This window comes from Rhamphochromis longiceps, linkage group LG10 (assembly GCF_057381845.1).
Source record: "Rhamphochromis longiceps isolate RC_006_pf linkage group LG10, R_longiceps_female_GT1.1, whole genome shotgun sequence".
Taxonomy (NCBI): domain Eukaryota; kingdom Metazoa; phylum Chordata; class Actinopteri; order Cichliformes; family Cichlidae; genus Rhamphochromis; species Rhamphochromis longiceps.
In genome coordinates this window covers 13,175,011-13,199,488 of record NC_140566.1, presented here as the reverse complement: position 1 = coordinate 13,199,488, position 24,478 = coordinate 13,175,011, and the positions used below count along the sequence as shown (strand labels likewise).

The following is a 24,478-nucleotide window of genomic DNA, read 5'->3' as shown; positions in this document are numbered from 1 at the left end:
TCTGACCTTTGACTTCAACAAGGCGTTTTTGCTCAGAGAACTGTTGCTCACTATTTGAACCTCTTGTGTTTTTTCCCCATAAACCCTACAGATGGCTCTGTGGGGAAAATCCCAGTAGATCAGCAGTTTCTGAAATACTCAGACCAGCCCGTCTGGCACTAACAAGCATGCTATGTTCAAAGTCAGTTAAATCGCCTTTTTTCTTCATTCTGATGCTCGGGTTAAACTTTAGCAGGTTGTCGAGCAGCTGAACAGGTGTGTCATTGAGTTAATGCGTGCCCTGCAGTTTTTGCTCAGGAGTTTTGTCTGTTTTCACAGGATTTGGCTTTTCGTTAATTGAACTGAGGAGGTGGTGGACAACGGGACTGTGCTAAGTTTTTCTAAAAGAGCCTTCAGACAAGGACGGCGCGGATGGGACTTAAAAGACTTCAGGAAGGGCCTGGTTGGCAGAAGGAGTGAGTATGGACAACCTTTCTGATTTCGGAGGCCCCTGTCCGTCTGGCCGCAGGGAATGGGAGTGAGTATGAAATAAAGTGCTTTATTTAGCTCATGCTTCATAACCATCACTGTAGTGGTAAACACAATATACCATTCAAATAATTGTGAAAGTTTTCATGTAATAGTTTAAAGAAATCTGGTATATCTTTTTAGACATTACCATTTAGCAAAGTTTTTCATCGTCTTTCATTGTGAGCATGCACAAAACTACAACACATTTGAGAAATGTATAAAGATAAACTGCATAACAAACATGTAGTAAATGTTGTATTTTAACAATGAAGAACATATTTATCTTGAATGACCCTCAATTTGAGTTGTGTGAGGAGCGCGCTGTTCAATATTCAGGCAGTTCTCTTAGGACATCATCTGCAATGCAAAGCAAAAAAAACCCTTTTATACAAATGTGATCAAAGCACTTACATCCATCAAGAGTAATGAAGCATTTTATGAATCACTGTGGGACTATATTAATATTGATCCAATACCACAGGAATAATAAGTTACACTCACGCAGAGTTGTGCACTCATAACGTTCAATGTTCCTCAGTAGTAGTTTTTTCTTTTTGTAATACCTGCTGTGTCTATGATGTACAAGCCGGTCACTTCTTTTGATATTTTAAAGATAACGCCCAAGTTACAGCCTGTCACATGACACTCTCATGGCAATGAATGTAATGCAGGTCATAGTCAGTGTAATCATGTAAAAACATTCTTATTTCAGTCTGTAAGAGAAAAATGCTCTTCGGGCAAAGTTGTATTTTAATGTCAGTTCACGCATAATTCACTGTTGGCTCACAAAAGCTTTCTTACAGCCTCACTTATTGGGTCACAGTCAGGAAAAAGTGAGAAAGATTGAATTTCAAAATAAGTTAGTTTAAAAACAAAACAAAATCTGCTCTGACAAATTGATACTGGCCATACCCGGGTCAAAGTCATGCACTGACATGGTTGATTACATTTAACAAATTTTTTTATGACTGATTATCTCTGTTGCTGCTGATCAATCAGTTACACGCGATAAAAATAAACTCCTGCTGCTGTGTTCTCAGGTAGTAAATATCCTGTTACGACCAGGAGTAATTCGTAAGAAAAAAGATATGGAAGCGACTCGTGACTTGTCTGCCTTTAGACATCCAGCCACGTGAGCCTCTGAGTATAAAGCAATAATGCAAATATGGAGTAGGTCACTTACAAGCCACAGTGACCTGTTAAACATGGGAGAAGACCAGAGGCTTCAGATGCGGTTACCTCTAACATAATCACAGCATTAGTAGTGGTTGGTCCACACATTGTCTCTGATAATTTCTTGAGATTGACAATTAAATGGGCTTTTTTTTTTTTTAAATTACAACATATTTTACCATCTCACAGAGGGTAGTGCAGGACCACAAGACAAAATAAACAATGGCTACATTCCTTTTATCTGCTTTACTTGTGAATCCTGGATGATTGAGCCATTGTTGAGGTTGATAGTGAAAACTGCTCTCATACTAGGACTGCTCAAAAGTCTTGCTGTGAAAACTGTTTGTTATATTGTGCAAAAGACAAAAATATGTCCTGAACTCATTATATTATCACTGACACGTGTTTGATGACGTCAAAGGAACTTCTTCCTAACGCGTATCCTTCTTTTTCAAGCACCAATAGCTGCATGGACGATTTAATGGATGAAGATGAGAAGGACAGGGCAAAAAGGTACTGACGTCTGTGCATACTGGGCAAACACTTCATGTATAGTATCACACATTTATTACTATTTACATAAATGGGAATGGCAATGGAAAACAGATTATTGGTGGTAGGTCATCACTTTAAAAGAAACTGGACTGGACATAATAAATGAAGAAATTCATTTCATTTTCCGTGACATTACGGTTAATCTGGGCCTCTTTTGGCTCATTTTGTATTTTAAACACTTACAAATACTGGTGTCTAAAAGCGACTGAGTTCTTAGTTCACAAAGGTTCGACTCCAGATTCACATATTACTTCTTATCGGAAAAATTCCTATGGACACTCTAGGACACGGTGTCATAAGATATCAAACTCAACCGTTGGTAGAATAACCAGCCTTCTCTTTTTAAAAATGTAAATTCTGTATGATTAAATCTATGTTTAATTAATTGTTTTCATGCCCTATTTTTATAACAAAGTACCCACAGATTTGAATATATTCAGGCTCTGCTTACATTTTCAGCACCGTGCCGCTGTTACATTTACCTTTCTTGTTCTGCTTGTTTTCTTTTTTCCTTATTCCAAACTATCTTCCGTGTAAACAGGATAGCTGAACTAAAGTCACTTAATTTTCACTTGCAATAACCGCTCTGTTATAGGGCATCCCGTAACAAATCAGAAAAGAAAAGAAGAGACCAATTCAATGTGCTCATCAAAGAGCTGTGCACCATGCTGCAGGGTCAGGGCCATCCGCGCAAGATGGACAAGTCCACCATATTGCAGAGGACCATCGACTTTTTGCAGAAACAGAAAGGTACGGGCTTTTATGTAGTCTTTCTATTTCTGTAGTCTTTCTATTTCTGTAGTCTTTCTATTTAGTTTTGTTAATTTAATAGACATATTTCTAACATTTTCTCTTTTCCAGACATCACTGCACAGAACGACACCTGCGATGTGAGGCAGGACTGGAAGCCTTCGTTTCTCAGTAATGAGGAGTTCACTCAGCTAATGCTGGAGGTAAACTTCAGGAGGATGTCTTTGAAGAGTAGCTGTTATTTAACTCTGCCATTAGGTAACATTAATAAACACAAAGGCAAAGCTACATCCTCTCTAAAATGATGATTTTTATTTTAAGTGCATGTATTCATAGTTTGCTATAAAATCAGCAGTGAAGACGTGAGGTCTCTTTAGGCAATATGCGAAAGCAGAGTAAATATCAGCACGTTAACACGTCAGCATAATGTGCTGATAGATTAATTAAGACCCGATGAGACATTGTGCAATTATTGTGCAATTTTTCAACATGCTGTAATACAGTAATATAATTGTGGTAACTTCCTCCCTCTTGCAGGCCCTAGATGGTTTCTTGGTTGCATTAACTACAGATGGTAACATCATATATGTGTCTGACAGTGTTTCCTCACTTATTGGCCATTTACCGGTAAGTAAGAGGGCCTCAAATTCATGCAACCATCAAAGCTCTGTATTGTCACTTAAGCATAGCAGTGATTTAGACAACATTAGATTTCACTTCACCATATCTGGTCCTCGTTTTATTTTTGTTGCCATAACAGTGAAGTTAGACAGAAAAAAGCTCTGTTTTGCTGCTTTATCTGAAGCAGATTGCCGTTGTGACTCCCATTAAGACTGTTGTGTAAGATATCACTTGTTGAAATGGTGCCAGGAAGACTGACTGCCATTCATCTGTCTTTTTTGCACCAGTCAGATATGGTGGACCAAAATATCTTGAATTTCCTCCCGGAGCGAGAGCACGGGGAGGTGTATAAGCTGCTATCATCCCACATGCTGATGACTGACCCCATTGCTGCTGACTTCCTTGACAGTGAGTATCCCGCTGAGCGGGCTCTCTGCACACACTGTGTCTGGGTCATCGTGTTGAAACACAGCGGAAGTAGAAAGGTTAAAGCCTGTAGACTGTCTCCCACTTTGGGAGATCAAAATGCTGTGGACAGAACAGTTGCCGCTGGTGTAATTCTCCACTAAAAATCAGCTCAAAAAGTTATGTTGGCTCAAGAATCTTCTTTCTTTGTTTGAAGTACAAAAACAACATTTGACTGTTGTTTTCTGTCTTGTAGAATTTTTGTCACAAAGACTGTTTGGACTGAAACTGAGATACAGAAGCTAGTTGAATTACGGTCTGCAGGTTATTGGATTGCTGATTAGTGTGTATCTATGATTAGACTTTTAGCTAATAATAGGAGCTAGCTTAGTATCATAGTTAAGACTTTAAATCACTGTTATGTTAGCACAGTAATCCAAAGCAATGTAGTATGGGAGGCTCAAGAACCTGACCTTAATCCTGTCTTACTATTGGACTTTTCTGGGGAAGAGAGAGGGCGAGTCGCAAGAGTCTCGGCCTATCTTTAGAGACCTAAATAGCAAACTGTCACAAAGCCAAGTCTGCAGTAAACAACATCCTTTGAGCACATCCATCATTTGTTTTTTACCAGTAAAAAGGATTACATTTTATTACCTTGCTATGCAAAGGTAAGTTTATTTTACACTGTCCTAGTACAGGAAACAAAGCAACCTCTTCTATTGGTGCCTGTCAGCATTTTGACTCTTTGGTTTTTCTGTGTCAAAAATACCATTGAGAAGCACCTCAGCTTTTATAATGATGCATGTAAACTTCATTATGTTCAGGGTGTAACCATGACAATATCTGCTTTTTAGGTGAGGCACACATTGAATTTTGCTGTCATCTAGCTAGAGGTAACATGAACCCAAAAGAGCCACCTGTATACGAGTATGTCAAGTTTGTTGGAGATTTTAAGTTTCACAACCATGGTAAGGATTTGTTTTCTTTTTAAAACAACTACATTTAGAAAAAACAAAACAGAAATACACATACATATGTACATGTTCTTGGTCACACAGTGCCTACGTCGTCTTGTAATGGGCTCGAGTTGACGTTACCAAGGAGTCTGCAGTCGTCTCTGGAGGAGCAGGTCTGCCTCATTGCTACCGTGCGATTAGTCACTCCGCAGTTTCTGAAGGTAAAACCAGCTTGAATGTTAAATCTTGTTCCTTTGTTTCTCTGCTTGTGACTCCACAGAGTAACACTTTACACATTTGCCTAACAAGCAAAAGACCCAGGGGGTGGAGGGTGCAAATCTCACGCGGGTTGCGTTAGGAAATCAAATATGTGGCGCTACCTGCTGTGGCATCATCATGTGAAAAAGGCAGCAGCCTGATGGCGCTTCTGTCGCTTTGTTTCTCTGCTTGTGTCGCTGTGTGTGCTGTCACTAAATCACTCGAGGGCTAAAATGTGGCACTAAAAGCAGTTTCGGTCCATGCAGCAATAGTGAGCTTGGATCAGTGGCACAATGAGGTCTGAGAGGTGACACACTTCGGCATACACTGATTCCATCGTGGCGCACACACTCTGGAAAACTTCTCGCGACAAATAGGTTCAGTGTGGCACACTGTGTACTTGCCAACTTGTTACATCATGAGGATACGCTGTGATCCCTAAAGGGCCCTTTGAGTTGAAATCTGGCCACTTGTCAAGTTACAGAATTAAAGTCGCACTCAAATTTTTGTGAGATCAGCTCAGATTTTATACCCTTTCCAAGCATCCCAAAGGAAATTTATAAAATGGCACATTTCCAGCGATGGTTTGTTGAAGATTAATTAAATCCCAATATGTAAAAGAAGTCAGTGCAGTTTACATGTACAGGATGGTCAGTTGCTATTAAAAGCCAAAAAGCTTAGAACACCCCCCCCGCCTGATCTATTGCACAGACTTCAGCTCTGCCGACTAGTTATTCCAAACTGCAAAACACACTGATTACACTGATTGGTCAGACTGGAACAATATCTACTGGGACGAATGACATGGAACGATTTTTTTCCTTTTTTCCGTCTCAAGATGAATCCTTTGTAAACAGTAGGCATCAGTTTTTCAAATGTAGAGAATACAAAATTCCCCAGTTCTTTTCAAAGGAGCATTGTTCTCATTTTCCATAGAGGTTCAAGGGCACAGCATTTTAACAGTGACACACAAGTGTTAATAAAAACGTTGGCATTTTCCCGGGCAATATGTAAAACGATAGACACAGCAACTGTGTCTTTGGTTTGTGGACTAGCATTATGGCTGTTGCCACGTTGTTTGCTAGTAATCCTTGTTTGGAAAAAGCATCCATCGTGTACATGGGTGTATTGCACAAATACAGACGCCTGTTTGTTAGTAAGTAACATGCTAGTAAAACACTTGACTTTCATTCGGCAGAGCTGGAGCACAGACTGTTTGGCAAGAAGCCATACTGTTTGTCAGATCATTTTATTAACATGTTCCAAAATGCGCACAACAAATGTAAATTAGCTAAGGCGACACCTCAGAGACTGCTAGTATCCTAGTTACCATGATGACACACAACATTAAACCTTTAATATAAAAATTATAGAGTAATAAAACAGAAATCATCCTCTTTACAGTTATTATGGACAAATTAGCCAGAGACCAAAACACTTTTCTGTACCTCCTCTTCTCTAACATTGGAATCTAAAGGGACTGACTCACTTTTGTTGCCAGCCTCAAGTGGCCATTTGAGGAACTGCAGCTTTTTGCACAGCAGCATGCTGTTGCTGCTTGGTCCCTCTAAGCATATTCTTGATGTGTAATGATCTTTTTGTGTTAAGTTTCATCATGCACTGTACCAACTCTGATATTAAAAACTATGACCATATACAGGACATACTGTACATAAAACACGATCATGCCTTGCTTCCCTGTGAAATATTAGCGGGGACCTTCCTCAGTCTTTTTGTTTTTGTTTAGGACTTGTGTAACGTGGAAGATCCCTGTGATGAATTCACCTCCAGACACAGCCTTGAATGGAAGTTTCTGTTTTTAGATCACAGGTAAAATATTTGTATTATCCTGACAGCTACCAGTCTATACTTAGAAAAAGTATTTCTTGCATGTTTATTGCCCTGTGTGCGTGTGTGTGTTTCAGAGCCTCGCCAATCATAGGCTATTTACCCTTCGAGGTTCTTGGAACTTCTGGCTATGATTACTATCATGTGGATGACTTAGAGCTCATAGCCCAATGTCACAAGCAATGTAAGCTACTTTTCTGTTGCTTTTTTTCCTACCAGTCTCCATGATCACTGTATCAAGGGCAAATGTAAAAATTGACAGAAATGTCAAAGCACTCATGTGGACTTTCTTTCTTCTCTCCTTAGTAATGCAGTTTGGAAAAGGTAAATCCTGCTATTATCGATTCCTGACCAAAGGTCAGCAGTGGATTTGGTTGCAGACTCACTACTACATTACTTACCACCAGTGGAACTCCAAACCTGAGTTCATTGTCTGCACTCACACTGTTGTCAGGTAAGCCTGGTTTCTTCTTTCTGTGTGTCTGTACACATTTCCTCTCTCTTTGGGTAAGGGGTGTATCGATCTAGCCTCCCTTAATACTGCATTTTCTGTTGTCCTTCAGCTATGCTGAAGTGCGAGCTGAAAGAAGGAGAGCGTTTGGCCTTGAAGATCTGTCGCCACCTGAGATAGCCCCGTCCTCTGTGAAGGTAACTCGGACACATACTGCACAGCGTGTGACATTTACAAGGTCAGCTTCAAACTTGGCCCACCATGTTGAACATTACTCTGTGTTCCAGGCTCAAGAGCTCTACCTGGACATCTGCTCCACACTGGACGCTCCACGGGACAGAAACAGCGGTGCACGTTCGGTGTCCTCCCACAGCTCCCGGAAGTCCTCCCACACAGCGCTGTCAGACTCTGCATGTGAGTCATCCTCTGCTCCCCAAAGTGCTAACTCACTCAACAGTAGGCCATTATTTACAGAAATGCTGCTCCTGTGTATGGGTGGAAGATCTGTTATTGGGGATTGTAGGCAGCAAAATAATGTGAGTCTAGTGATAACCCTCTGTCCCTGGGTTTGACATTTTCATTAGCAATGGAAATGGAAGATCAATTTTTAGTTTCCAGAAGAGTCCCACACTCAATCCTTATTTTTTATGTAATCTTTGTGATCACTAATAAAACTCCAGACGTTGTCACTACACCCACCTCGGTGTATGTGGGTGATGATGCATTTGTGAAAGGTTTCCAAGGCTTACTTTAGCCTGCCCTATTTGTTTGAGCCCCCATTCTCAACGACTTGCTGCGCTTCCACCCACTGCCTAGTATGCTAAAACATTTCCATCTGCATATTTATGAAGAATGCACCAGTGGCAGCTTCATTAAAGTTGTAGTTTTTGCAAAGTAAAACAGTGTGCCAGTCTTTCCTTAGCCCACACGTATATTAAACTTTGCTACAATGAAAAACCATTTGTGGTAGAATGAGAGTAATCACAGAATCCAAATCAGCAGTTTGCTATACAAAGAAGTTTTGGCTTTCTCTCAGAGAGGCTATAGTTTCTCTGTTTAGAGAAAAAATGCATAAAGGCCATTTTTGTTTGGGGAACTTATTTTAGAAATCAAAGTCTGTTGATAGGTCTTGTGGGAGTGTGGCTACAGTGTGGAAAATGTTGTATGAAGGCTTAACTGTGCTGCAGAAATTAGACATTAAAATTAGCTTCTTTTTTTTTTCTTCTTTTTTTAACCTCGAATGTTGACACAGGCTTTATTTTTATCCTAAAGTCATAAGCAATTCTTTGGGCACCAATTTCCTTGTAGAACTGTTCTAAATAACTTTGCAGGGCAGGTCAGGATTTATTATTTCACGCCAAAAAAAAAAAATTACTGAGCGTCTGCAGATGAAGCCTAATACCTGTAAATGTGTTACTGACACAACGATTATGCCACTCGTGAAATGAGTATAAACGCAAGAAGGTAATTCACTCAGTTGTCGCAGTTACAAGTGTTCACATTAATTCACATGATTATGAATTTAGAGGTGACCTGTCTCTGCCCTGCAGCAGCAAACTCTTACACAGAAGCGTGCACACCATCGTGGCAGTCTGCTTCCATTGGGCCTGAAAAAACATCTGCCAGATTCCAGCCAAGCAGTTCAAAGGTCAGTTTACACAACGTTTACATGTATCTCTTTGTCTTTGGAGATAAAAATGGTTTTCAAGAAACAAGCGTGCACAGATAACACATTAATGTCTCCTAAATTGTGTTACATAAAACGATTTTTCCCATTTTTTCCCCCTGTAGAATTTGGCACAAAGACAAAATTCCTTTGACCTTGTTTCCCCAATGAGCGTCCCCCTTTCTCCTACCTGCAGCAAGCACTCCGCAATGGTTAGTGTTAAGACTTCCTCTCCAGCCTGTTGTCTTCTGCCTTTCTGTTTGTGTACAATGTCTTACTGTTACTGCTGGATGTGTTTATTTCACCTGCTGGTTGTGCACGGTTTAATAAAAAAAAAAAGAAGAGTTATTGTGTATTTCTCCCAGAAATCATTCATCCGTGTTACATTTGAACTGTAGAATCAATATTGCACAAAAGGTTGGAAGATTGGTGTACTTTCCTCCGTAACAGGAATAAACCATTACATGACTCACGCTACTTGATTATAGCCACATTTGTCCATTTCCCTGAAAAAGCGCAAAAGTGTTCTTACGTCCCTTTCACCTGCTCTCTCTGTCCAGCAACAGCAACCACAGCAGCAGCAGCAACAGCAGCAGTCCTCCATGTATCAGCTGCAGCAGCCGCAGCTCGGTGTCATGAACCAGCTGAAGGAACAGCTGGAAGAGAGGACGCGCATTCTGCAAGCTGACATTAAGACACAACAGCAGGAGCTGCACGACATTAAGGAGAAGCTTCATCTTGCTAACCTACAGGTAGTGTTCCCACACTTTCAAATGAAGAGACTGCAGCGATTGTTTATTCAGCCGCGAGTTAATCTTGAGATCTTAACACAACACAGGTGGAGTGTTTTTGTTCTGTATTGGCAAAATGGGCAGCCTCAACTTCAGAATGAATGCTCATTACGTCCAGATCAGCTGTTGAGAAAAGTCAGCCTACACTACCTATAATAGCCAGTAATGGATAAAAGGCTCCACCTAGAGGCCAACATGAAAGACTGACTCCAGTGATTGTCTCTTTGTTTTGTGCTTACCTTCTGGATGTGCAGGCAACATGAGATGAGCTGTAATTTGAAGCATAAACATGCCACACATCAACATGTAACTAATCTGAATTGAACCTTAAACGATCCCCCTATACATATCAGTATTACAGCATCCTGACAATGCCCTGTCTTGCAGTTAGAGACAAGTGATTTAGCCTGCGCCACAGTTTGCTATCTCTCGACCAAGTTTTGTGAAATTCAGCTTCTTTTACTTCTCTTGTGTAATCCTGCTGACATACAAATAAACAAGAAGTAATTTTCCAGTACATCCATCCATCAATCATATGGGTGCTGAGGTGTATTCCACCCGTCATGGGGCGAGGTTAGAGGTTATGGAAATCAGTAAGTTGTCTCTTTTTAGAAAGAATTAATTCAATTTGTCTATTTCTGTGTGTGTTAGATGTTGTTACAGCAGCCTATCAACAATGACTTTAGTCAGGCCCAGCAGCAGCCTCAGCAGCAACAGCAGGGCCCCGGAAGGCCTGCCCAGCAGAGTCAGTCTGGGGTCATCAGACAGCTGTCGGGCCACCCTAAACCAGTCTGCGGGGCTCACAGCTCATCCCCACACTCGCTCCTGAGAGAAAACAGCTCACCTTCAACACAGGTACATCGCTGTGCAAGAGAGAAATCCAAACTTGAAACCAGAAACACATCCAGCTGGAAGCTATCCTCTCAAGTAGTTTTATTGAAACCTCGTTTGAGTTGACGGTTGCTCTAAAGTGTCTCTGTTTCTGTAGGTCCAGCCGAGGATTTCCCAGAGTGGGCAGGCTCAGTCAGTGAGTTTGCCAGTGCAGACAAACACGAGTCTGACGATGCCCTTCTACAGCAACCCCATGATGTTCTCTCAGACCAACACGAGGCCTCAGCAAGATGCAAACCAAAGACACCCAGACAACCAGTTCAGCCAAGATGGACAACTACGGTAAGAGCCCTGAGAAACACTCATAGTACTCAGAACTCCAGGTGTTAATGTCAGTATGGCAGGTGATGATGAAACGGTATATTTTAGGAATAACATTCACTTTATGTTTACCTCTTCATGTTATCCAACCTCTAACCCTGATATGTTTCTTTTCCTGCAGAATGCTTCTCAACCAACCAATGCAGACTCTGGTTCCCACCAGCGTTTCCTCGCAGCCTTCCCAGTGCAACATGGGCATCTCCCCATCGATGTGAGTCCTCTCACCGTGCAGACGTCTCTATGTTATGTTATGTTGTGTCTAACCTCTTCATCGTGCGCCACGTACAGATACACCTTGGAGCAGCAGATCCTCGCCCCCTCGTTCCCCATGCAACAGGTCAACTGCAATGCCGTCCTCGTGCCCTCGCCGGTCTTCACGTCTCCGATAATGATCCCACACAACAGCTTCATCACGCACCAGTCGCAGTCAGCCTACCACTCGCAGCCTCAGACCTCTCAGCACTCCCTGCAGCTCCAGCAACCACAGCAGTTCTTTCAGGTACGCTGCAGCAACATGAGTCAGCATGTCGTCCTGAGCATCTTACACAGATTTTTAGACTAAAAGGCAGTTTGGCAAGGATTGCTGCATAATGCTGTTTAATATAAATAACCAAGGCTTTCTATTTATTTATGATCTTTTTGGGTATTAGACTGTATCTGAATACTGAGTTACCACAGCAACAAGCTACGGTGCATTTCCCACAGGTTTTAAAGCCTCAGCTTTGTGCCAAAGCTGTGCTGTGACTTTAGAGTGATTCTTACTGTTTTTAAGATTCTAATGAATAATTTTTTTGTGTTAAGAAATGTTCATTAAAATCAACAAATGTTTACAATGAGGGCATATATCTTTAAAAACAAGCAAACAAACAAAAAAAACCCACCACACAAACCATGAGGGATGGTGTTGTATTTCCAGAGTGATGCATGTGATGTTTGTGTCTATGTCAGCAAGTATGAACATGTGAGTAACGGTTCACAATTAGCTCGTTGAGGTGATGTAGGTCATCACCACTCTCTCTCTAAAGAAGGCATCCATATAAGAAGCAGCCAGCAGCAATGTGACTTCCTGGGATGATGCAAAGTCAGTCATTCAGCGAATTCAGGCAGCAACAGGTAAAATAACTGCAGGCAGTACCGAGCGAGTGGATCCCGCTTAACATTTCTCAACTTCAAGCTGTGTGACTGAGTTAACTACCAGTGAGAGCCCAGGATGACATGTGATGGGGTGCCAAATACATTAGAGGGTTACTAAGGCAATCGGGACCTAGAATGTACAGTAGCAACCGACTGTCAGGGACAAAGTGATGCCTGAAGAGCAAATTGCTCCCAGTGTGGACACCCCTTAAGTTTGAAATGACCACATTAGGCATTCTTAACCATAGCTGCTGACCTCTTACTCCCAAAAGATGTCACAGGTAGTCACACTGATGACCATCAGGGGTGTGCCTCTCCACTGTTCTTCCAATATCTCACAGTCAGCTCACAATCAGCTCCTTGGTCCAGGGTCAACTGGGCAGTGAAACCTATCCTCACAACTTGGCTTAACAAAGAGTCCACTATCTACCGAAACCCATTTTATATAATCCTCTACCTACTGCAGAGCAAGTCTTGATATTCAGAGACAGCCCTCATGTGTACACTGTTTGCACTGCACATCAGTCGAACATTAGATTCTATAAATAAAACTTGATAAAAAGTATTCTGTCTGCTTATTGTACTATATTCATATTCCTTGTTGTGTCTGCAGATGACTCAAGGACTCGTACACGGTGGATCTACTCCAGCATTCTTACACACCACTAATGTGCCACAGCAAAGCACCGTGGGATACATTCAACAGCCACTAGCGCAGCAGCAACAGGCGCCACAGCAACAGAGGCAATACCAACATTCCCAAAACCAGACTGGCAGCGTTTCAGAATATCGAAACATGCTGACTCGGTAGCGTTGTGGACTTGACCGTTGTGCTGAGATCTGCCTCTGTGAGGAGGCCGTGAAGGTGGAAGCACTTTGTGTCATGTGGGAGTCAAACTCGATGACAAGTTGGTTAAAAGTGGGGAAAACTGCTTGTTGTGATCTTTAGATGTGAAGCTGCCCTTTCCAGATGAAGCCGGCCTTTTATGTCACTGGCGAGAAACCACAAGCAGAGATTGCACTGACCCGACGTTGAACATCGGGGACCCGAAGAAGTGTGAGGTGCTGGGCCTTCATCTGCAGGCTACGTCGCACTCAGTGGGTCCATCAGTGAAACTGCTGGGACGAGTGGTTTATCAAAGCTCTTAAAAAGAAACTTTTTACATGTTTACACGTGGAACATTTTTGTCTAACAAAGTTTCCTTTAAGTGTCTGTTCACACTTAGGTACCACCTCCTACTCAAAAGTAGAGTATTTATTTTTGCCCAATAGTTGTTTATTTCATTAACTAATGGTGAGATTCTCAACACCCCTCCCACTGGCGACATAACTCGAGTGAAAATGACAAATCTCACAATGGGATTTGTGTGCATGAGAACTCTACATTTCAGTTGGCTCCCATATTGTCCCCAAAACAAGTTATGTTCATGGTAGGTCACATGACAGGGGCTTTACGGTGAAACATGCAGTGGTAAGATGACCATCATATCAAAAATCAGGGTTGGTAAATACTAAGATGTCACACATGCTATAGGACCACGCTCAGAGAGTAATTCTCCAGTTTTTTAGTAAAGGTCTATCTAGATTTTTAAAGCCTCAATCTGGGACTAAAGAAGGGGCGTTGCAGCTATTGCACCACTTCCTCAAAACGAATGACAACAGCAGATATTTGAAGTTACAAATTTTCGGTGCTTTTGATGAGCAGTGCGGGATGAGTCCTCTTTTGATAACCAACCTACCGAGTGAGTGGGGGGGGGGGGGGTGGCTTAAATAATGTGCCTTCAGCCGTGGTACATCCATGGCGCAGTTTGATGGTTGTGTCTGATTACGGCTTTAAAAATCCAGCTCAGGTCTATTTGGAATACAAAGTTATATTTTCATAAGGTTATAGATTATTATTTTGCTGCATCAGAGTTAAATACAAAAGCCTAGATTTGTATTGGATATATGACAAATATATATTGGAAGATTAAGGTCCCCGGCTGTAAGGATAGTGTCTCATTCACAAGTTATCCATTTCCTGAAATCCTAATGAAATCATTTCATTTTTATTTATTACACTTATAACTGAAACACTACACGGGAATTTTTTTTTTTTTTTAAACACATAAGTTTGAATTGAGTTTTGTCTGTTTGTGTTTGTGCTTTAGACATTGAAAGGTCAACACTGGTCCTTGTGTCTTGCCCTATGACAGTTTCACACAGTTCTCCATTCATCTGTATGGACCAGCTGTGGTTTTACAATACAAAGCAATGCAGTGTAAGTTGAGTGTAAGCTTGGTGATTTGAATACAAGGTGGCAAAGTTTTGGGATTTTCACCAGATGACGGTCTGGTCTTAGGAAGCGCACGTTCCATGGTTATTACACAATTATTATCGGTTACATAATAAACTTCAATTTTCAATGTAAATATTGGTTTAAAAAAAAGAAAAAATGGTTCACTTTTAACAATAAATATAAAAAAACATGCAGGTGAGATTCTCTAGTCTGCTGTGACAAGGCTATTGCCATTATTAACCATCACTTGTTATATCACGGTATAACACGACAACGCTGTACCTGCACAGCTGTTTAAATATCTTCGAAACAGGGAAAATTAATTTAAGACATTTTCATTCCATTTTTGTCTCTTTGAACGTCTATGAAGGAAAACAAAGTACGCTCCAACCGTGACCACGTGACCCAATTTATTAGCATCTGAAAAATGCAGACATGGAAGTACAGCAGCCTCTATTGCATTAAAAAAAAAGCCACCAATTTCACTTTACTGTATTCATGCATGAGAAACTGTCTACAGATCTGGAAAGCAGTCCTGGCACCATTGCAGGATGTTCCAATCTTTTTTATGCAGCCCTACGTCTAACCTTTTATATTATCGTGCTTTTGCAGTGACGTGTCCAACTGCAGTCCTGTGTCCATCAATTCAAATCTAAAGCTAAATGTAAACATGCCCTTCGGCTGAAGCTGCAAATCCGCATGGTGTGTTGTCAGATTGTGACACGATGACTTTACAATGAGGAGAATGGAGTGCGTCAGTGTAGACAGATTAACGGTAGAACCACATTGCAAAAGTAAACTCCATAAAGAACATTAATTCATCTCTTATCTTGTTAATGACAATCTCACACAAACTGCTGTGCGTTCCCAGTACAGCTCTGCGTTTCCTGAAATTCTCACTGTGCTACACTTTATTTAAAGCAGCCCGTGCGGCTCGATACGACAGCTTGGTCTCCACACCTCGAAGCTGAAGCTACTGTACTGGTGCTGTTCACGTTGGATAACAAGAAGCATCCGTCAGAATACTTTGAGCATGTCCATTCAGTGCCGTTTTACACTTTTCTATGTGCAATGTCAAACTGAAGAGAAGAATGTTAATTTATAGTTTTAAATGTTTCAGAACAGATGTATATAGAGGTGTATAATAAGCCGCTGTACCATGTAATTTATATGGAAATATTTTTTTAATGAAAATGCCCTAACATTCCCTTAACCGTTTATATCAGCAGTATCTTTAAAGGGTGTCCACTATACACCACGACTGCAGTGATCACACTTTATAGTCTGTCTGCATGGGAATGTGGTGCAGAGTGGTAGCTCCTCACAAGCAGGAGGTAAAACACGAGAGCCTAACCTAACAAAGAATCTCTGTAGTATCATGCATTTACAATAACGAAGAGATTAAATAAAGAAGATGAATCCTTATTGTGGGGTGCAGAAAAAGCTCTCCAACTGTGCAGACTTCACAAGTAATTCAGCCAAAAAAAAAAAAGGGGGAAAAGTGCAATTTTCCAGGATTATCAAAATACTTCTGATGGGTAAAATCAAGTTTCATTCTCCATTTATTCATGTCTATGCTTCTACAAGTGTGGCAAAGAAACAGTAAAGGTGTTACTCAGCAGTACAGAGGTGCCATAGACAACTATAGCTGTTTTCTTTCATTATTCAATAGTTATCAATACCATACTTTCAGACGGTGGTAGTAAAATCTCTCCTTGAGTTGATTTTACAGAATCCAGGAAATATTTCGATCCATGTCTTTATACAAAATTGTTGTCTTGTTTGCCTTGCAGAGGTAGTTGAGGGAACTGCTGTTCATTGAAACGCCACTGTGCTCAATCGCGATGGTTTTGCTCTGGATGTGAGACGATGTTTTGTGTTTGTTTTTTTTTCCTTTTCCTTGTACGTGTGTATTGCTTTGTTGAAGTTGTAAATAATCCATCCACTCAGTCAGTACTGTTGTTCCTTTTAGTCAAGTTTTAATACTTTCCCCAACAGTAGTTACCTTTTCTTTTGATGTCTGCACCTTTCACAATGCTCTTCTTCCTCCTGGATGTTGCCATTGAGTGTCACTGTTTTTGAAGGTATGTGAATTTAATCACATTTAACTTGTATTTTCCTTTTTTTTTTTCTGATCTGTAAAATAATGACTGACACCCTCAGTGTGAGAGTGGGCAGTCAGGTCAATGTTTTCTGTGTGAGATTTGCCAGGACATGAACAAAATAAACCTGGTATTCAGCCATTTCTGCAGTTTCAGTGCAGAAACTAACATTGAATATATTGTATAATAGAATGTAAAAAAGCAAAAACAAAAAACAAGACTTTAGGCTACATAGTTGTTTATTTTATATGTCTAATAGATTACATATGTATGTTACATGATTTTAAAATTAAAGTAATTTTGTAACAGATGAAGTGTCTTATTAGAGGAGGTGAGGCTTATTTTGCGTTCGAGTTGGTGTTGCACAGTCACTTGTATGGCTCATTTTCTTTCTGTATTTACCATCAAAATAAGCTTTAAAAGATACTGTTAACATTGTTTTAAAAGAAATTTAAAAATTAAGTTTACATTCGAAAATATCTTGATATTAATAATGATACTGAAATATTTATAAAAAATAAATCAACCTGAATATTGTGAAATATTTCAAAATAAATATTTTTAAACATATGCATGTTATTCTGAGTTTTACTTAGAATGTTATCCATCAGGAGGGATATTTCTCATCAGCTTTGAGTTCTTGGTGCAAAAAAAAAAAAAAAAGGGGCACATTTTCATTTTCACACCACAAAGTTGTTCCCTGTGGAAACATTTTAATGGTAAAAATATACACTTCAAGTAATTAAAAAAAAAATGTTATAAATTATTTAACATTCAATGTACATATAACAGGGAATCTCTTTCTATTGCTTCTATTTTAAATAACTATTAAGTTACATGATTAATGCTGATATTTACATGCTGCGCTTGCTCTCGTGTACCTTCTAGTCAAGAGAAACCTCCGTCAACCTGTACACCTTGCTGATCATGACTTCCACCTTATCTCCACCCAGGTGACAAAGGTCAAGGATGCACACGACATGTGTGTCTTCAAGCTCACTGGCAGTTGCCAAGATTTCCTCTGCAGGAAAAAAAAACAAAAAACACACATTTTAAATATTAAGTGTAAAAGATGCATGTGTTGGCAAATGCTTCCTGAATGGACGTTGTCTCCCCCACAGTGACTACCTGGCCTGGGAAGAGTCTCTTCACTGTTGTTGGCAGTGTTGCTGAGAGGACAGAGGAAACCAGATGAAAGGCAGGACAGCATCGTGTTGCCATGTGGATCCTGAGGAAGGCCCACAGCCTGTGGCTCGCTGGAGCTAACAACAGGAATATACATAGCATCAACAGCTATCTGCTTATTAATGCCTGCCAGGGAGACAAAAACAGAAAAAAAAGTTAAGTGGGAATTAATTTCCAAATGTATGTTTTTTTTTACTCCTACTACCACCAGGTAAGCTTTGCATGATTCATAGTCCAAAGAAATTCTGATTTCTTTAATATTGGCCCCTTCTTCAGTCCCTCAGTTGAGCCACAGTATAAACCATGATTTCTTTCCTCTCCCTTTAGGTAAACCTTCCTCTCATTGCCTTCCCTTGTCAAACAAAGGGTTGGGCTGCAGGTGGGATCATCTGATATCCTCGTGTCGGTGTTGTTCCCACATCATCATAATAAATGTTGTTCCAGGTTCAACATTGCGAGTGACCAATCACATTGTTGTGACGTCATACTTTTGCGACTTCGGAAAAAAAACGCCTTAAAAAAAATCTACTTCACTTGCGAGAAACCGCCTCTGTCTGCCGATCCAGCAATTTCCATTCTTTGCATTTCAGGATAATGTTCTTTAATAAACAATAAGCATTATACATATTGTCCTTGCAACACTGGAATTTCATAAATGAATGAATGGCTTGGCTTGCAAAAGTATGACGTCACAACAATGTGATTGGTCACTCGCAATGTTGACCCTGGAACAACATTTATTATGATGATGTGGGAACAACACCGACACGAGGATATCAGATCATCCGGATAAGGCTCCTGTGCTCACAGAGCTCACACAGTCTGAGCTGTGTCTCTGAGATATATTACATGTATCTCTTTCTTTAAATATAGCTAAAAGAGGCAAAAACTGTTTGAAAATGAGTCTGAGGCCTGAGCTTTTGGCTTAGAGACACTATTTTGCGCATATGCTGACCTGACTGTTAATTGTTAAGAAAAAGTCTAGCAGGTCTACCTTATTGGTTTATATATCACCATTTTTCTAATATTAAAAAAGCGCTGCTCATCATTAAGGATTTTTGTTTTCACACCATTTCTAGACGTTGGTTTTCATCCATAACTGAAGGAAGACCTAGCTAACAGTGTAGGCGGGGTTACACAATGCTGTGATTCTAAAAGCGATGTTTAACTGAACAACTAAAGGAGACCAGAAGGCACAGGAGCAATGTTAAAAGAAGCAGATCAAGCCTAATAATACAAGATCATATAAATTCTGGTCTTTTCTAAAGGTGGCTCAGACCTCTGACTGTGTGATTGTGTTTCCACTGACAGTGAGTTTCCAGCTCACAATGACTCACTGATGACGCATATGTAATATAATAAAGATCTGTTTGCTTTGGCTATTCAGGACTAAATGAATAAGACCGAAGATTTTTGTCTGGTTGAGACTCTTAATAAGAAAGAAAGTAAGAAAATTTAAGAAAGAAAAAGTGTTTGCTGACATTAAAAAAAAGAGTATTATGCAGGAAATAAGACAATATTCCACTGAGGCTGAAGTGGCAGGAACAGCAAAAAGTATGTTTTTAAGTTTTGGGTGTCACCACTGGGTTACTTCACCTAATATTGTTACGTGGTAGAATCCTGGACAAAGCACAGGAGAGAGAGCGTCAGCAGTCCGCAGTGGTGTCCACCGTGTTGGCTGAAGGTTACTCCACTGCAGCAGGACGTTCTTCTCATCAAGCGTGAACCTCCGACAGATGCTGTCCTGCCACAGACCGCCTTTACACAAATGCTCGGACACTTCTTGTTGTTGCCTCACCCAGCTGCTGCTTTCCCATGATAAATCGTTAGAGTCTGGTGAGAGACAAACGTATCAGCATGGCAATATATCAGGAAGCAGAGTTTTTAAGGTGCAGCAATTCACCTGGATTTGGATTTTCAGCTTGCAGACTGAGTCCCACTTGTTGAACTTCCTCAAATGCAAAGTTGCTCTCTTCTTCCGCCTGCTCTTCACCCTCGTTTGTATTTTTACGTCCAGCGTTCCTGCAGAAGACAAATGAGCTCAGACTGGTTGACACATAAATGTTGTGTTACCTGCTGAGTTGTTGTTACCTTTTAGCTGGAATGTTACCGCAATTCAAGGAGGATTGTGTGGTTTTACTGGAAAACATGTTACATCAAATGTAATGAATGGGTTAAAATTAAATAATGACTCGGCATCAAGCTCAAAAATCTGAAAGTCAGGAGTCAATCCTACCTTATTTGAATTCTTCTTTTCCTTCTGCTCTCAGAGCTGCTGTCAGTACAGTGAGACGTTAAACTCTCCACAAAAGTCTGCTTTGTTGTTGAGGAATGACTGGGGTACGTCACAGTTTGATCACACACATCAGTGGAAGCACTGGGCACCTGCAGAAAACCAGCTGACTTGTTTTATATTGTTAATGGCAACTGCTTTTGGGAAGACGATTTAAAATAAGGTCGTTCACCTCTTTGTCTTTTAGTCCCTGTGGCTCTGGAGTTTCCATGTACTGCACTGCTGCGATCTGACCTTGGATTGCGAGTTTCTTGTGTTCTCTGTACTGCAGGGTTTCTAACTCTCTCTTCAAATCAGCTGCAGCAACCAGAGGAACTTGAGCTGAAGGGAAAGAATAAAGTCAGAACCTATGCTGACAACGAAACTAAATCATTTTTGCTGCAGGACAAAGATGTAAACACGAGTAAGGCGATATATTTTATGAAATAAAGCTGTAACACATGATCTGAAAAACAATGTAAGCTAACATGCAACTACACACACCATCAGCCATTGACTGTGTAAACATCGCTGGGGGGCGAGGGTAGCGGTAATAGCCACCAACAGCTGTTTTCTGGAGGACAACATTGTCCTTCAGAGTCTTGGTCCACTGGATGAAGCTTTTCACTCTGGGGTCATTCACGTACGGCTGACCTTTATGGTAACCTGTTGTTTAGACACATCATTTACAGTTCACTTACACAATCAATTTGCCACATTATCAGGTACTTGTTGTTCCAGCTTGTTCTAACCTGTGATGAACGTCTCAGTCTCACAGCTGCTCGTGAGGTACGGCAACGAGCCTTCCACATGACAAACCCTCATCTGAGTGCAAACCAGGTAGGTCACTATGGAATAGAGGATATATTTTTAAAAAACTGGCATGCTTACAGTGTGGCAGCAGACTTGACACAGCTGACTTACTCGGACAAATATGACTGAAGATTTCTGCTTGAGAAGTGGAAAAAAGCTCCAGAATAAAAGGATGGTCAGATGTTCCATCCACTGCATGTACCCAGCGATACGTCCAGTACTTTTCTGGACCTAAAAAGGTGAACATCACCGACCAAAATAAATTCTTTCAATTATCAAAAACCACTTCCACGCAACAGACAAGATAAGAACATCTCTTACCTTTCCCTTTACCCTTCACTCTTTCAACACGGCCAACAAATGTCACCAAACCAATTATATCACATGCTGAATTGTTGGCCAGCTTCTCCAACTCTGACCTGTGAGCATCAAAAACATCATGCAGCAGCTGTTTAGGCGAAACTCAAAACAACTTCTTCATTTTGTAGAAACACAAACACGTGGGACAAACAGCAAATAGAGTCCTGCACGCCGTCTAAACACACTGTAATAAATCTAATTTCCCAAACACTGTAATAACTGATTTATTTGCAATGTTTCTACACTTGACTTCATCAAGCAAACTCTAGACTGGAATGTTCAAAATATATTGATGTTTGTAAGTTAGAAATGATGTGGTAGTTTGCAGTAATGCATAAACCAATACTTGCAGCACTGAATCCATGCCTTAGGTGCAGATAACAGAGAGATACATGTAAGGCAGTAGACTAACTAATACGGTTCTAATTCATTACCGAGCAGTGAACTGGTAGGAAATGTCAGGCAGTCCCCACTGAGGAAGTATGCTCTTTGGTGAGACCACGGTGATGACTGAAGCTGGGTTGCGAGGGTTCAGGCAGATTTCTTGGAAAAAAACACATGCAGACGACAGTTTACAGGTCTTTACAAAAACCATGTAAACACTAAATGGTGAATAAATACCAAAACAAACCCTAACCCCTAACCCAACAGAAAATTTATCAATTATATATGAAAATACAGATTCTAAGATAGTGTATTGATAATATATGGTGATTTTTTTCACAGAAAACAGTGCTACTATATTTTTAAAAATTACTGATTATCATCAGTAGTTACGTACATACCGACAGAGTTAAAGGTCTTCATTCTATGGTGGTCCATTTGGGGGCGTGACCGGTTTGAATAACTCTGTTTCAGAGTGTAATTTTGAAGGTACAACACTGTGCCAACATTCAGTCGCTGGTAAAACTCGGGACAAAGTTCATTCCAAAGCACAAGGGACATTGTGCCACTCTGGTCAGCAACTTCAAAGTATGCCTGAAATATGATGACATATGAGTTGAAAACATTTAAACTATGCTCTGTCACAACATGAACGTATATTACAAAAAACTGAGATCTTGTTCACATCACACCTGGTATGGGTAATCAATCTTGAGGCCAAACTTTCCATAATACCTTAACCTGGATTTGTGTATGATTTTCACCAGGAGAGGGAGGGGCTTCCACGTGTTTTTGAAGGATGAGTCCAGGCTAGAAAGAAGTGTAACCTTGGACACTGTTGGAATCAAGACATTACAGAAAACCCATTGTCGTTAATTTTACTAAAGTAATAGTAACTAAAACTTTTGTTTACTATAATTTTATAAAATATATATATATGTTTCTGTATGTTTACTTTGTCTGTGTGCAAGTGTTTTACGTGAGTACATTTTAATTTTGTTAATGCAATCTACATCTGTTTTTAAGTATCTGTGTTGCTGCCCTGTTGGTCAAGTCTCCCGTTTAAAAGAGATCTTTGATCTCAATGGGACTGCATCATCAAGCATCCGATTAGTAGATGACCTGCTCTACCTCCTGAGCTCAACTCCAAAATCTAATACCTTAGGTTATTTCCCCATGTTAAGCCTTTTCCTGTGATGGTCATTTATAATCTTTTATTTTTTCTGAGGTCTAAGAGATAAATCAAAACCAACCTATCAATCAATAGAGGACATTATTTTTGGTCATGGTCATACACCACATCCTGCCTTTAAGCCACTTAATTGCCTCCTTATTTATGAGGCAATTAAGTGGCTGCAAATAGCAAAGTTCACTGCAGTGTTATAAATTATAGGTGACAGAATAATGATATAAACAACACAATGTGAGAGTGAGGGAGGGGTTGAGATAGCAGTATCTCACCGTCCAGCACAGTATCAGCTGAAGGGGATCCTGATATCCAGATGTCGCCCTCTGGGTCGTCGTTGTTCCAAAGTGACAGGTAATGTTTGCGGCTCACCTGAAGGGGGACATCACTTTGCAAGACCACGCTCCTCTCCATTCCCTGCTTGACCAGAATGGGCAGTGAACTGACAGTGTTTACACGAGCCAGCACAGCAGATCTTTTTGCAGCACATCTGAGCTGTTCAATGCAGATGTAGCCATGTCCCAGCCTCCTTTCGTTGTAAACAAAGGAGCACTGCGTGATGCTGATTTCAGACCCGGTCTTTAGGCTGTTGCTGTGCACCAGATGATTCAAACTGGGGTGAAGGAAGCATTTAGCTCGCCAGACTCCATCTGTGACTGTCACATCGTAGCTGTAGCTGTCGAGCTGCTGCCCTTTCGTTTGCTCGGACAGGTATCTCTGAAGTGCGATGACAGCGACAGGAGCTGCCTCCTCAGTTTTCAGTTTCAAGCTCTGTGTAGATGATAACCGCTCCAAAGTCCTCTGGAGGAAAGACGCTTGAGTGACACCACTCACCACTGAAGAAGAAGACGAGTTATCCTCCATCACAAATGTGTAATTAAAGCAGTTAGTTGGTCGGGTAGTTAGCCGTTTTCTGTCACTCTGTCATGTTAGCTTGTTGGCTAAAGTTGTCTTGCTAGTCTTAGCAATAACTAAACTAAACTAAATGCGTTTAACATGAAAAAAAAAACTATCCGAGTTCGCCCAACAGTAGGCTTATCTTACAAGCAATGCGTCATACACAACTTATTGCATTTTCAGGAGGCTTCTTCACCTGTGAAGTTGCAGTTAACGTTAGCTAACATTACAAACATCGCGGCTTGATGGCGTCACTATTAGCCTCGAAAACCAAAACATGTACAAATACAAAGAAACACACTTAATACACAAACGCAGTTTATATGTGTAATCCTGCCATGTCAAATTATTTAATATAACTTCGAAAAGAACTGCCTACTGTACTAAAGGGAAATTCCTGCTTTCAAAATCCGCGCTTTACCTAACAAGGACCATTTGATATGACGTCACCAGAGCGCCTTGCGTAATTTTGTAGTTTTTAAAAATACAATCATGATTCCAAACGTTTTCCCTTTTAACTTACACGGAGTATTATATTTTACTGACAGGAACATGCACTTTACACATTAGAGACCAGACACGTGTTTTATATGTCCTCACCCAATAAAATGAAACATACATTCCCCCAAAATTAATTTCATATCACAGTATATAACAGAGAACACCTTGTA

The 24,478-nt window shown here is 40.5% G+C and overlaps 2 protein-coding genes across 6 annotated transcripts in view; one reads left to right on the top strand and one right to left on the bottom strand.

Moving 5' to 3' along the window:
• npas2 (neuronal PAS domain protein 2) overlaps positions 1 to 17,037 on the top strand; it is a 45,357-nt gene extending 28,320 nt beyond the window's left edge. For 2 of the 4 annotated variants that reach the window (XM_085420231.1, XM_085420232.1), the window contains exons 2-22: positions 319 to 455; positions 2,140 to 2,196; positions 2,834 to 2,988; positions 3,100 to 3,191; positions 3,526 to 3,615; positions 3,897 to 4,017; positions 4,869 to 4,982; positions 5,073 to 5,191; positions 6,976 to 7,058; positions 7,154 to 7,260; positions 7,383 to 7,530; positions 7,640 to 7,724; positions 7,815 to 7,941; positions 9,078 to 9,175; positions 9,319 to 9,405; positions 9,754 to 9,945; positions 10,636 to 10,839; positions 10,973 to 11,157; positions 11,318 to 11,407; positions 11,485 to 11,695; positions 12,944 to 17,037. In XM_085420231.1, the coding sequence (XP_085276357.1) occupies positions 412 to 455; positions 2,140 to 2,196; positions 2,834 to 2,988; positions 3,100 to 3,191; positions 3,526 to 3,615; positions 3,897 to 4,017; positions 4,869 to 4,982; positions 5,073 to 5,191; positions 6,976 to 7,058; positions 7,154 to 7,260; positions 7,383 to 7,530; positions 7,640 to 7,724; positions 7,815 to 7,941; positions 9,078 to 9,175; positions 9,319 to 9,405; positions 9,754 to 9,945; positions 10,636 to 10,839; positions 10,973 to 11,157; positions 11,318 to 11,407; positions 11,485 to 11,695; positions 12,944 to 13,141 (2,607 nt within the window). In that variant the 5' untranslated portion in view covers positions 319 to 411 and the 3' untranslated portion in view covers positions 13,142 to 17,037. Of the gene's footprint in view, positions 1 to 318; positions 518 to 2,139; positions 2,197 to 2,833; positions 2,989 to 3,099; positions 3,192 to 3,525; positions 3,616 to 3,896; positions 4,018 to 4,868; positions 4,983 to 5,072; positions 5,192 to 6,975; positions 7,059 to 7,153; positions 7,261 to 7,382; positions 7,531 to 7,639; positions 7,725 to 7,814; positions 7,942 to 9,077; positions 9,176 to 9,318; positions 9,406 to 9,753; positions 9,946 to 10,635; positions 10,840 to 10,972; positions 11,158 to 11,317; positions 11,408 to 11,484; positions 11,696 to 12,943 lie in introns of those variants that run through there. The other 2 variants (XM_085420230.1, XM_085420229.1) reach the window with 2 other exon arrangements.
• Positions 17,038 to 17,576: 539 nt separating this feature from the next.
• radx (RPA1 related single stranded DNA binding protein) lies at positions 17,577 to 24,261 on the bottom strand. 2 transcript variants are annotated; one of them, XM_085420233.1, is made up of 15 exons: positions 23,186 to 24,261; positions 22,417 to 22,559; positions 22,126 to 22,318; positions 21,775 to 21,883; positions 21,302 to 21,399; positions 21,092 to 21,211; positions 20,920 to 21,015; positions 20,672 to 20,833; positions 20,361 to 20,509; positions 20,132 to 20,280; positions 19,987 to 20,034; positions 19,799 to 19,917; positions 19,492 to 19,728; positions 17,839 to 18,021; positions 17,577 to 17,731 (listed from the first exon to the last, which is right to left on the bottom strand). In XM_085420233.1, the coding sequence occupies exons 1-15, from the start codon at positions 23,772 to 23,774 to the stop codon at positions 17,595 to 17,597; spliced, it is 2,532 nt and encodes an 843-aa protein (XP_085276359.1). In that variant the 5' UTR covers positions 23,775 to 24,261; the 3' UTR covers positions 17,577 to 17,594. The 2 variants fall into 2 exon arrangements, with proteins under 2 accessions (XP_085276359.1, XP_085276360.1); XM_085420234.1 differs by lacking the exon at positions 19,987 to 20,034.
• Between the last annotated feature and the right edge of the window lie 217 nt (positions 24,262 to 24,478).